The sequence below is a fragment of the Amblyraja radiata genome, chromosome 12 (assembly GCF_010909765.2).
Source record: "Amblyraja radiata isolate CabotCenter1 chromosome 12, sAmbRad1.1.pri, whole genome shotgun sequence".
NCBI lineage: Eukaryota > Metazoa > Chordata > Chondrichthyes > Rajiformes > Rajidae > Amblyraja > Amblyraja radiata.
In genome coordinates, this window is record NC_045967.1 from 50,531,653 (window position 1) to 50,545,383 (window position 13,731).

General features: G+C 41.9%; 1 protein-coding gene across 5 annotated transcripts in view; it reads left to right on the top strand.

The window, feature by feature from the left end:
- thoc2 (THO complex 2) overlaps positions 1-13,731 on the top strand; it is a 101,526-nt gene that overhangs the window by 61,675 nt on the left and 26,120 nt on the right. For all 5 annotated transcript variants that reach the window (XM_033030750.1, XM_033030745.1, XM_033030746.1 and 2 more), the window contains 7 exons: positions 744-885; positions 1,658-1,815; positions 1,909-2,037; positions 2,169-2,300; positions 3,865-4,049; positions 8,268-8,452; positions 12,320-12,425. In XM_033030750.1, the coding sequence (XP_032886641.1) occupies positions 744-885; positions 1,658-1,815; positions 1,909-2,037; positions 2,169-2,300; positions 3,865-4,049; positions 8,268-8,452; positions 12,320-12,425 (1,037 nt within the window). The remainder of the gene's footprint in view (positions 1-743; positions 886-1,657; positions 1,816-1,908; positions 2,038-2,168; positions 2,301-3,864; positions 4,050-8,267; positions 8,453-12,319; positions 12,426-13,731) is intronic.

The window sequence follows — 13,731 nt, forward strand, 5'->3', positions numbered from 1 at the left end:
TACCACGTGAATGACTGTTGAAAATTGAGATTTTAATTGATTATTGAGATGACTAATTCACTTATGTATTTGTGGAATCAAGGAACTGCAGATGCTGCTTTACAAAAAAATGGACGCACTATGCTTGAGTAGTTCAGCAGGTCAGGCAGCATCTCTGGAGAACATGAATAGGTGACTTTTCGGATGGGACCCTACTTTGGACGGAAATTTCAAGAATGGCCCAATCCAAAGCAACACCTATCCATGTTTTCCAGCGATGCCACGTGACCTGCTGAGTTACTCCAGCTCTTTGTAGAAACATGGAAAAACAGGTGCAGGAGTAAGCCATTCGAGCCAGCACCGCCATTCAATATGATCGTGGCTGATCATCTAAAATCAGTACCCCGTTCCTGCTTTCCCCCCATATCCCTTGATTCCTTCAGCCCTAAGCTAAATCTAACTCTCTTGAAAACATCCAGTGTCCTTTATTTTATTTTTTTCTTATGCATTTGAACAATTGAATGTTGAGATGCACTAGTTGCAATCTTAAAATAGCTATTTTAATTTAAAAAAAACTGTGCATAGATAATCCTGTGCATAATCAGTTGCAGTACATGTGAACAACTTTGACAGTTTATATTGAAGTATTTTGTTACTTGACACTCGTGTTTAAGTAACTTTAAAGTGCAAGTTACTTTGAATGTTTTCAACGTTTTGTTGCATGACCACGTTAAATGTTCTCGATTTATTTATTTTTTAACAAGCCCCTGAATAAAAAGAAAAAGGAAAAGGAACGCTGTACAGCATTACAGGATAAGCTTCAGGAGGAAGAAAAGAAGCAACTGGAGCATTCTCATAGAGTTGTGCAGAGATTAAAATTGGAGAAAGATAACTGGTTACTTGCCAGTGAGTATTTGAATTCAACATGTGGTTACTGTTAGTCATAGAGCTGTACAGCACGGAATTAGGTTCTTCAGCCCACCTTGTCCATGCCATCCAGATTGACATTATGGGCTTGTCTCATGGACTTGCATTAGGCCCATTGCCCTCCAAATCCTTTCTATCCATATATCTGTCCAAATGTCTTTTTTTAATTCATATTTGTACCCATATCAATAGCTTCCTCGGGCAACTCATTCCAGATATGAACTGCTCTGAGTGAAAAATGTGCCCTGGAGATCTTAAATCTCTCCACCTTTACCTTAAGTCCATGCCCTTAAATTCTAAAATCCCCTGCCATTAGTGGGAAAAAGAGTCAGCATACCATCACCTAAATAATCTTGTATCCATAAGACATTGGACCAGAATTAGGCCATTTGGCCCATCGAGTCTTCTCTGTCATTCAATCTCGTCCCCATTTTCCTGTTTTCTCCCTGTAACCTTTGACATCCTTACTAATCTAGAGCCTATCAATCCCTGCTTTAAAAATACCCAATGTCTTGACCTCCACAGCCGTCTGCGGCAGAGGATTCCACAGATTCACCACCCTCTGGATAAAGAAATATCTCCTGCACTCCATTCTAATCTCCATCATTCACCATCCATTCCCTGATATGGCCTCATCATTGACCACACCATGTCGCCCGTTTCAAAATCATGGATCCATTGATGGCAATCCTCGGTTGGGTAAATTACTTAGTCGTGCTTTATCTGCTTATTTGTGTTTTAATTCCCTCAGAATCTACCAAAAATGAGACCATTACCAAGTTCCTCCAACTGTGCATCTTCCCAAGATGCATCTTCTCGGCCATAGACGCGGTTTACTGTGCAAAGTTTGTGGAATTAGTTCATCAGTTGAAGACACCTAATTTTTCCACACTTCTGTGTTACGATCGGGTAATCCATTTTATTTTTTTTAAAAGATATATATATATGTATAGTCGGTCTCTTTGTCCTTTTGATTGTAAAGTCTGTTCATTTTGTTCTTAGGTATTTTCTGACATTATATATACTGTGGCAAGCTGCACAGAGAATGAGGCTAGTCGCTATGGCAGGTTTCTCTGTAGTATGTTGGAGACGGTTACTAAGTGGCACAGTGACAGAACTATCTACGACAAGGTAATATTGTTTTGGACGCAACAAGTTGTTGAAATTTGGTTCTTGTTTCATTCAAGTCATTTGCATAAGGATTTTCAGTGCAAACCAGCCGGGTCTCCCGTTTCCTTAACGTCCATCTTCTTCTCCCTCAGGAATGTGGCAATTACCCAGGGTTTCTCACGATTCTGCGAGCAAGTGGATTCGACGGAGGAAATAAGGCTGACCAGTTAGATTATGAGAATTTCAGACATGTTGTACATAAGTGGCATTACAAACTGACCAAAGTAAGCTTTGATTTTGTCATCGCTTTTTCTTTACTGGCAGAAATAGACTGCTGCAGTCAAAGTTTGGGGTGTGGGAGATGGTGTTGGTGTGTTAAAAGAGAGGGACAGAGACTGAAGTCGATCACATTTGCGAGGTGTACCGGAAGCTGCAGATTTTACAGCTATCAGTTCAATGTTCTGTCCAACTTAGGTTTAATGTTTTTTCAAAGGCAGTTGTGGGAAGCCAGTTGCATTATAGTGTAATTTAGCCATCTTGTTAGTAACTAAGGTGAGTTAGTTGGCCATTTTGAGAGTCAACTTCCTCATAGCTGTTCAGTTTAAAGAAACGGGTCCTTCAGACCCGGTTCCGCGCCGACCAGCAATTCCCGCACACTAACGCTATCCTGCAAACACTTGCGACGATTTGCAATTATAACAAGCCAATTATCCAACAAACCTGTATGTCTTTGGAGTGTAAGAAGAAACCGGAGAAAGCCCGTGCAGGTCAAGGGGAGAACATGCAAACTCCGTACAGACAAGCACCCGTAGTCAGGATCGAACTGGGGTCTCTTGCGCTCTAGGCTGCAACTCTACCGCTGCACCACCATGCTGTGGTTTGATGCTTTCCTTCATGTGGTTATTCAACAACCCATGCAATTTCCTGGGAAAGCTACTCTTAATGAGAGCTGAAAAATTGACAGCGAATCATTGTTTTAATGTGAAGAATGGGTGATTAACCTTTCGCAAGGATGAGATCAAATGGCCTAATTAACATTGCTCAAAGCTCTGGGATTTAAAAAGAAAAGCCACGTGGCTTTGGACTGAGTTTTACATGAGCTCTCAGTTGAAAGTTTAAAGGGTTAGCCTGTTTTGACCATGCACAGACGTTTCAACACTCTGTTAGTTTGTCTATTGCCACAGTTGAGATCAAGGCGATAGGAAGTTTGTGGGATCAATTGTTGACCGTTATACACAGAACTATTTTTCCCAGTGTTGGGGCAGGAGTTCTGTTAAAATATTTGTTGGATTTAAGGCTGTGGATTGTATTGTTGCAAAGATAGATCTGTGATGCATTGTATTGGTAAATTTTAAGTTTGGTTAGTCTGGTTGTGTGATTGCCTCATTTAGTGATTATGATGTGAAATTTCAGGTTTGTTTTGTATTGATGGTGAATGAAAATTAAGTGAGCGTTTGTACCTTTGTAAACGTACCTTTATTTCACGTGTGCTTAGCTATGAATACAAGGAGCAGGATACTTGTTCAGTCATGCCTTGTGAGAAGGAGATGGGAAAAGACAGGATTGGCAGAGTTTCATGACCTTTTAGTACGTTGGCGACAATATGTAACTGAGACATGCAGAATAGAAAGGCCAACATTTTTTATTTGTCTACACTTGTTTTCCGGCTGACAGTAGGTACAGACATGACTAAACTCTTAATAGATATAAATATAAATAGATGCCATCAAAAACGGAATGTAAACCTGGTTATAGGATAAATATATCGAAATGCTACCATGTCTTGTTTATGGGGAATAGCAGCTATTTTATGAAGTTGATGGTCTTATTTTTCCCATTCTCTCTCAGGCGTCTGTGCACTGCCTTGAAACTGGCGAGTATGTCCACATCCGGAATATATTGATCGTATTGACGAAGGTCCTCCCTTGGTATCCCAAAGTACTGAATTTAGGTCAAGCATTGGAGCGAAGAGTGCACAAAATTTGCCAAGAAGAAAAAGAGAAGAGACCCGATCTCTATGCTCTGGCTATGGGGTAACAAAGTGAAACAAATGAATGTGATTTTAGTGCAAAGTAATTTAATGGAAAACATCTGAGCTTTGGTGTTGGTTTATCATCATTGGCCTCGCTGCATTTGTTTTGGGTTTATATTTATAATAAACACATTATTGGTAGTATTAAAATACCATCAGAAAATCAAGTACAAAGGCCCGAACAATTGCTGTCAAAATATCTGATGTTAATGGGTGTCACCATTATAAATGTGACAATACAGCAGTGGCCTTGAGTGGAATAGTTGCACAACTAAATGTAATATTGAATATGTTGTAAATACACTGCTCCGCTATTGCATATATTCATCTGTATCAATCAAAGGCACTGTGCAATGTGAATTTCTTCTATTAGCAAGTTTTCACCTGATTTCGCATTGAAATGCTCTTCTAACCACTGCAAGTGAACCTATCTACCACTGAATATTATCTTTTGAAAATATGATGTCCCAAACCGTTGCATTTTAATTGTGGTAGTTATATATTTTTTAAATAGATCTTTTGCCCTTTAGTTTGGAGATTCAGTGCAGAAACAGGCCCTTCGGCCCAACAATCCCAGCACATTAACACTATCCTGTACACACTAAGGACAATTTACAATTTTACCAAGCCAATTAACCTACAAACCCGTATGTCTTAGGAGTGTGGGAGGAAACAGGAGGTCCTGAGGAAAACCCATGCCGATCACAGGAAAAATGTACAAACAAGCACTCGTAGTCGGGATCGAAACTGGCGCTGCCAGGCAGAAACTCGACCACTGGGCCACCACTCTTAATCTCTCTTAATGCAAATGTTTTCTCACATTACATTCTATATCTCATTGGATACTGAATTCATTCACTGTAATCTCTCCTCAGTCCTTGTGTCGTAAATTTGAGCACTTCAATTTGGTTGTTTAAATAAATATTTAGTTGTGGAGATAAAAGAAGACTGCACATGCTGGAATCTGAAACAGAAAAACAAGTGCTGGAAGAACTCAGCGGGGTCAAGCAGCATCTTTGAAGGCAACTGGACGGTTGGTGTTTCAGGTCGAGACAGCCTGAAAGTAGAGTGCTGACCAGAAATGTCGACCGTCCCTTTGTCTCCACAGTTGCTGCTTGACCTGCTGAATTCTTCCAAATATCTAATTAGATTTAAATAGTACAATCCTAAATAACCTGCAGAGGGTGCTGCACCATTTTCCATCTCCCACTTTTAGTCACTTGCGGCATAATCAAAAATCAATGCATGAGTTAACCTGAATGACCATGCACCGTTTTCTAACTTGTTGCAGCAATTTTTACACCACTATCTTCAGTGTTATTTAAAACTGTAATTTTAAATGAGAAGCTGAAGCTCCATTACTTACCTAGAAAAATGTGTATTTTATTGTAAACCCGCAATTAAGTGTGAAATTTAAGCTCTTAAATAATGACTAAATTCTGTTATTTTTAAAATAATTTTTTACATGGTCAAGAAACTGTACATAATTAGTAATGGAAATGCGGGCTGTGGTTCAGTTATTGGTGCTCTCGTCCTTTCAGTCAAGTGCTATGCTCACTCCAGCAATCTGAGCCCACAAATCGATGCAGGCAATCTAGTGTGGTGCCAGATGAATGTTATGTTGGTATCTTTTGGACTGGGCATTAATTTGGAGTACCCTTAGCACTCGGGAGGAAGTACTCCACTGCACCATTTTTAAAGCAAAGCAGGGAAGTTATTTATCCCTGGTGTCTGGCTCATAATTATTCCCAATCAATACTACCAAGAAACAAATTATGCGGTCATTTTCACACTGCTGCCTGTGAAAGTTGCAGTGCCCCAATTTTGCTGCAATTCCTGCATTTAAAATGGTGACTGTGCTCTTTAAAATGTGCTTAATTGCCTGCAAGGCAATTGGATGCTCTGAAAGAAACAAAGGCTCCTTATAAACGCAAATCTATCTTTAATGGAATTATTGATCTGGTCCACACAGTGAATTGGAAACGCAATTTTGACCTGATAGCAATGTGAAATTGCTGCTTAACATTGTGTAACCAAATTCACTAAGTATTGAATTTGGAAAGAAAAATATTTGCGCATTACCTTTTTATTATTCATTGGATGCCAAAACAAATTAAATTTAAAAAACGCTTATCTGTTAACCAAGGGCTAAAGATTTAAATCTGGAACCAATACACAGAAACATTGGAAGAACTGCAGCAAATGTGTCTCTTGACGCTTTACTGATTTGAATAGTCCTTTCCTTTTTTCGAAAGGGCAATGTGCTGGAGGGGTCACAGTTTAAGGATAAGGGGGAAATCTTTTAGGACCGAGATGAGAAAAACATTTTTCACCCAGAGAGTGGTGAATCTGTGGAATTCTCTGCCACAGAAGGTAGTTGAGGCCAGTTCATTGGCTATATTTAAGAGGGAGTTAGATGTGGCCCTTGTGGCTAAAGGGATCAGGGGGTATGGAGAGAAGGCAGGGATGAGATACTGAGTTGGATGATCAGCCATGATCATATTGAATGGCGGTGCAGGCTCGAAGGGCCAAATGGCCTACTCCTGCACTATTTTCTATGTTTCTATCCCCGCGGGAGAGGCAACATCTGCAGAGGGAGTGGACAGATGACGTTTCAGGTAAATTGCGACCCCTTCTGGCCTTTTGCCACCATCTCTACCCATCTGCCAATCATCACCTCTCACTTGTATTCACTTAACAGGTTTTAGTCCACCCCTACCTCTCTTCCAGCTTTCTCTACCCTGCTCCATTAGTTTGAAGAATGGTCCCGACACGAAACATCATCCGTCCATTTCCATCCACAGATGTTACCCGAGCCTCTGTGTCCGTCCAGCACAGTTTTTTATTGCTCAAGGTTCCAGCATCTGCAGTTTTTTGTCTCCTTTCATTTTTCAGTATGATTAGTTCACCTTTCAGTTTGTCAAGGGATCTATTAATCTTAATTGGTGGCCCAGAAACTAAAAACAGTATTTAAGCAGTATTTTGTATTTATTAAAATTTGAAGATTGAGAAAAGGATGTTTTTTGGCCCAGCCAAATTACAAGTAGAAGCTGTATTCTAAAAAAACCTTCCAAAGAAAGGTTAGTAGATTATTATAAATGTGTAGAATACCCCTGATTACCGTTGGTTATCCCAAAGGAGTCCACAGTGCCATTGTTAGCTCCACTGTAAGCCACGTGGCAAAGTCCCTTGATGTTAAAAAGTAGTACAACGTTTAATACGCAGCTTTCACAATTTCTGCTTGCGACATGATTGCAATGCTTCTGGCACGAATGCACGGTGGAATTATTCTGCATAAAGGCAAACAAGCCAAAAGAGGCTGTACTTGATTTCTGGTTGAAATTCAGGTGGGACTAGCTCTTGAAAGGGATTGTGGTTAGCTGATATTTCTCCGAGCCCACAAATAATGGCAACTTTCCTGAAATATTGGAGAACTGATATTAAATATTGATATAAAATCTTTTTCTGTGAGATTGGCCAGTAGCTACAGTTTGGGTGAGTAGCTACAGTTTGGTTTCTAATTGAGGTGGGAGTAGGCAGAAAGCAATATATTATTTTTATTTAAACATACAAATTATTTGCAATGTTTGCTGCCTCATAATTTTTATTAACCATTTTGCTTTAGTATTAATTATAGTTTTGCACATGTTTTAGTTCAACCTTCCCCACATGTCTCTCTTTTATTTATATGCTGTGGTGACTTTGGGCCAGTTAATAATATTATTGATCCATTTTGTAGCCAATGAGTGAACTGTGATTATTTTAATCATTTTTGGCCAAATCGTGTCTAATCTGCTCCAGTCCTGAATTACTTAATCTGGAAATTAGTTTCAGTTGACTTCTGGTTTTAAACTGGTTGTCTGAAGACGTGTTAGTGGGCAAATGATCATTGCCGTGTAATGAATGGTAGTGTGGGTAGAATAGAGTTCTAGTGGATAGCAAGAATGAGATTGCTGTGTAAGGTATACTTGGGAATAATACAACTGACGAATAGCTACACTGCAGAGCCATTGAAAATTTGGGAAAGATTGAAAGCTGTTTCATTATCATTTAAATGACCTTTTTGTTTTGCTTATTCTTTTAAATGCCAATTGAAAATCCATTATCAACGCTCAAAATATTTAGTTTTCACATTAACTCTTCTGTTCACTTTACCTGATGCACTGTAATAGTCTTCCGAGCGTTCTTTTCTCTGCTTAACACTTTGTGCGACTTGCAGCTACTCTGGCCAGTTGAAAAGTAGGAAAGCACACATGGTCCCTGAAAATGAATTCCATCACAAGGATCCGCCTGCAAGGAGTGCAACACCTGCAACCGTTCAAAATGGACCAGGCACAGTCGCGCAACCTGCTGCAGCAACCACCAATGCAGCTAAAGCTGATGAAAGCACAAACGAAGATACTGGTGAGAAAAATAACTTCAAAAATTTCTAACATTTGTAGCAACCTATCACCTTTTGCAGGCTCTTTGAGATTCACAGTGGAAGAATTCAGCAAATGTGCAGTGATTTATTGGTCAAGGCTGCTAGTGGCCCTGTGGACAATTCATCATCTGCATGTGATTTGATGACCTCAATGATAAAGAATGGATCGACTGGGCTTGTATTCACTGGAATTTAGAAGGATGAGAGGCGATCTTATGTAAACATATACAATTATTAAGGGATTGGACAGGCTAGATGCAGGAAAAATGTTCCTGATGTTGGGGGAGTCCAGAACCAGGGGGTCACAGTTTAAGAATAAGGGGTAGGCCATTTAAGACTGAGATGAGGAAAAACTTTTTCACCCAGAGAGTTGTGAATCTGTGGAATTCTCTCACAGAAGGCCAATTGACTGGATGTTTTCAAGAGAGAGTTAGATATATTTCTTCCTGTAGGCCCCCCTCGGTCATGACTGACCATGGGTGATGCATCCTAGTTGTTGGCTGCTTGCTCCAAACCTCGGCTGGAGCAGTGTCGCTTGTGTCTGAAGAGACTGATACGGGAGTGACAGTCCCTGTGGCAAAGGTCATATTTGTGTGAGGTCTCTGGTTTGTTGAAGTTGCTGCGCTCCTTTCTGTGTGCCCGCTTGTCTGCCGCTGCGTTCAACGGTTTCTCTTCCCCCGTTTTGTGATGTTGGGTCAGGGTACCTCACCACCTCGTGCGGTCTGCTGCAAGGCTCTCCCAGGACTCCACATCGATGTCGAGCGCCTTCATATCTCTCTTGCAGCCATCCTTGTAATGTAGCTGGGGGCGGCCGATGGTTCTCCTCCCAGATGTCAGCTCTCCATAGAGATGTCTTTTGGAATACGGCCATCCTTTATGCGGTGGTCATGGCCCAGCCACTGCAGTCTGCGCTGCCTGAGTAGAGTGTACATACTGGGGAGGCCAGCGCGAGACAGGATCTCGGCGTTGGACACTCTGTCTTGCCAGGATATGCCCAGGATACGGCGGATGCTTCTGAGATGGAAGGTGTTGAGTCTTCTCTCCTGCCTGGCATATGTAGTCCATGTCTCACTGCCGTACAGCAGCGTGCTGATGACACGGGCGTTGTCGACCGCTATCTTTGTCTTCACTGTCAGCTTTGGGTCGGTCCACATTCGAGTTGTGAAGCGAGTGAGAGTTGTAGCTGCCTTCCCGATCCTCTTATCAATCTCTGTGTCCAAGAAATTTCCTTCAGACCGTAAGGTCTGAATGACAATAAAGGTATTCAATTCAATTCAAGGAGAGGTTGTCGGTGACGGTGGAGCCGAGCTACGTGAACTGATGGACGGCATCAAGTTTGTAGCCGTCGATGGTGATGACAGGCGGCGCCTCTGTATTCTGCCCCAAGACATTCGTCTTCTTGCGTGCCCGATAGAAGCGGTCCATCAGTGACTGTAGTTCCTGCTGGGTGTGGGACACAACTGCAGCATCATCGGCAAACAACATGTCTCTGATGAAAGCTTCACATACTTTTGTCTTTGCTGTGAGGCGGGTGAGCTTGAAGAGCCTGCTATCTGATCTAGTACGCAGGTAGATCCCCTCTGTTGCAGTGCCGAAGGCATGTTTCAGGAGCAGAGCAAAGAAAATCCCAAAGAGTGTGGGAGTGAGGACACAGACTTGTTTGACACCACTGCGGATGTCGAAGGGCTCAGAGAAGCTGCCATTGAACTGCACTGTCCCATCCGTATTGATGTAAAATGATTCTATCATGCTCTGCAGTTTTGGTGGGCAGCCGATCTTTGCCAGACCCTTAAATAGGCCATCTCTGCTGACGAGGTCGAACGCCTTGGTGAGGTCAATGAAAGCAACAAACAGGGGCATCTGCTGTTCTCTGCACTTCTCCTGGAGCGAAGGGAGAAGAGCATGTCTACTGTTGACCTTCCAGCTCAGAAACCGCACCGTGACTCTGGGTAGACATGTTCTGCCAGCTTCTGCAGGCGGATCAAGGTGACCCAAGCAAAGACCTTGCCAACGATGTTGAGGAGGGAGACGCCTCTGTAGTTGTTGCAGTCGCTTCTCTCGCCCTTGTTCCTGTAGAGGGTAATGATGGTGGCATCCCTCATGTCCTGCAGTACAGCTCCTTGCCAGCACTGGCAGAGGACTTCATACAAAGGAAGCAGTAAAGTAGTCTTGCAATGCTTGATCAGGTCAGGGGGAATCCTGTCGCTGCCTGGGGCCTTGCCTGAGGCTGGGCTGTCAATGGCCTTGCTGAGCTCTTCTACCGTCGGCTCTGCGTCTGACTCATCCATGGTCGGCAGGCACTCGATGGCATCAAGGGCTGAGGGGGATACAGTGTTCTCTCTCTCGAGTAGAGGTCGGAGTAGTGTTCCACCCATCAGTGAGATATATCTCATAGGGCTAATGGAATCAAAGGATATGGGGAGAAAGCAGGAACGGGGTACTGATTTTGGATGATCAGCCATGATCATATTGAATGGCGGTGCTGGCTCGAAGGGCTGAATGGCCTACTCCTGCACCTATTTTCTATGTTTCTATAAGCAGTCTGAAGAAGGGTCTCCACCTGAAATGTCACCTTTTCCTTTTCTCCGGAGATGCCAGCCTGTCCTGCTGAGTTACCTCAACATTTTGTGTCTATCTTTGGTGTAAACCAGCATCTGCAGTTCCTTCCTACACTCAATGATAATAGAATTGGAAATGCATTTGACCGTGGTGCTGATAGATTATTGAGGGAGGTGGGAATCAAGTAGGCTTTTGATTCTTATCCAGCAATGCTGTGCGTCTTTGGAGTGCAAGAGGAAACTGGAGTACCCAGTGATAAACCCACACGGTCACAGGGAGAACATGCAAACTCCGCACAGACAGCACCCAACATCAGGATTGAACCCGGGCTTCTGGCGCTGTCAGGTAGCAGCTTTACTGCTGTGCCACTGTGCTGCCCTTATGTCATACGGGTATTCTCAATATCTAGAGAAGTGAACTCCAGCAAAATTCAATGCTGTCTCAAGGAGAAAGTAATAAATATGTTTAAATAAGAAATGCTTTGAGTTTAAATTTAATTAGTTGTATCGTAATTTCTTTGTGCTGGCGGTGAACAACTAAGAGGACCTAGACAAGTAATGTTGCAGATTAGTCTTGTTCCAGGGACTCAATTGGTTTCTCCCTCTCATGATTGTCATCATATATATCTTTTCTGTCTATGATTGTCATCATTTATATGATTGGCATCATATAAACATTTGTCAGATTTAAAATATTTCTTAAATTCATATTTTCCATTCTTGTGTCCCTTCACTGTCTGTAAGCATTCTTTAAAGTGATTATTTGCTCAACCAAATGCAAAGCAACTTTGCTGAGAGCAAGTGGTTCTTGAATCTGATGGAGAGTTAAAAATGGAGCTTCATTGTCACAGATCAGCGAACCTTTGCAGACGGCATTTTAAGTGGTTAGCTGGAAGTGCCATTGCCTTGTCACTGAACACCAAGTCCATCTCATAGACCCTATGTAAAATTCCAAATTGTTTTAATTGTCATGATTGTTATATGCATTAGTATTGCTTAAGTATTTATTATTTTAAATAGATGAGTGGATAATACATTTATTAAGTATTTATTGTATTAAATAGATGAGTGGCAGCTCGTTTACACAGCGGATGCTGATTTATAGAGGGTGTTTTTTTTAATTGCCAGAGGGTGGTGGGTGCCTGGAATGCATTGGGCTGGGTGGTGGAGGCAGTTGCAATTGTGTCATTGAAGAGACTATTTTTGCAGGCAAAAAGTGTGCTGTACAGTTCGATGTTCATTTTTTTCAATGGAGTGAGTCTAAAAAGTCTGTTCTGTTCTTTTTAACAGATAAACTGACGAAGGAGAAATCTCAGAGTGCCATTAAAAGTACTAACAAAACAGCTAATACCACACCCAAAGTTACAGCCAGTAATGGGACTAATTCTATAAACAGGTAAGTTTGTTTTATTTACCTGTTGAAATGTCTAATTGTTCCATGGATGGGAAGTCAAGTGAATTATATCATTTGTACAGTAAGGGAAGAGTCCATTTGACGCATCAGGCCCTTGTCGGCTCAGAGTAAAACGGTCTCCCCCATTTTATGTTGTGACTATTGCCCAGTCCATCACCGGGTTTGACCTCCCCACCTTCGAAGGGATCTATCGAAGTCGTTGCCTCAAAAAGGCAGCCAACATCATCAAAGACCCGCATCGTCCTGGCCACACACTCATCTCACCGCTACCATCAGGAAGAAGGTACAGGAGCCTGAAAACTGTAACGTCCAGGTTCAGGAACAGCTTCTTTCTCACAGCAATCAGGCTATTAAACACAACGACAAATAAGTTCTGAACTGCAACAGACTATTATTATTATTGCACTATATTTGTTATTTATTGAGTATGTGTGTATGTGTCTATATACACAGTGAACTATTTTTTTCTCCTGTTATGTACCATGTTTACATATTCTGTTGTGCTGCAGCAATGAAGAATTTAATTGTCCTATCTGGGACATATGACAATAAAACACTCTTGACTTATTAGACATTCCCATTGTCCTGCAAACTATTTCCCCTCAAGTCCTTATCCAATTCTTGACGCTACTTGACGGTTGGCAAATTCCAGATCATAACTGTTTCGTGGGTAAAGAATCTGAAGTCAATCAGTCTGAAGAAGGGTCCCGACCCGAAATGTCATCTGTTCATTCCCTCCCCAGATGTGCCTGACCCGCTGAGTTTCTCCACAACAAAAAAATTTCTTTTTACTCCCTTCCCCCTTGGACATTGTTTCCCTCCACCTTGGATTATTTGCTCATTGGTGCTGTTTCTTTTTGCTTAACTTATCCAAACCAGTCAAAATCATCATCATCTCCATGACCCACTGTCAAATTTCTTTGATGCAATGAGAATTACTTAGTTTCTGCATTGTTATTTTAAATGAAATTGCAGCTTACCCAGTGTTTCACATGGATTCAATGCAGCCCTCCATGGACTGAATCTCAGGATTCAATTGCTTTACTCCCCCTCTCAGCCCATCCTATCACTTTCATAAAAATGTTCCCGATGTTGCGGGAGTCCAGAGCCAGGGGTTTAAGAACAAGGGGTAGGCCAGTTAGGACTGAGATGAGAAACCATCTTTTCACCCACAGAGTTGTAAATCTGTGGAATTCTCTGCCACAGAAGGCAGTGGAGGCCAATTCACTGGATGTTTTCAAGAGTTAAATTTTGCTCTTTGGGCTAAAGGAATCAAGGGATATGGGGG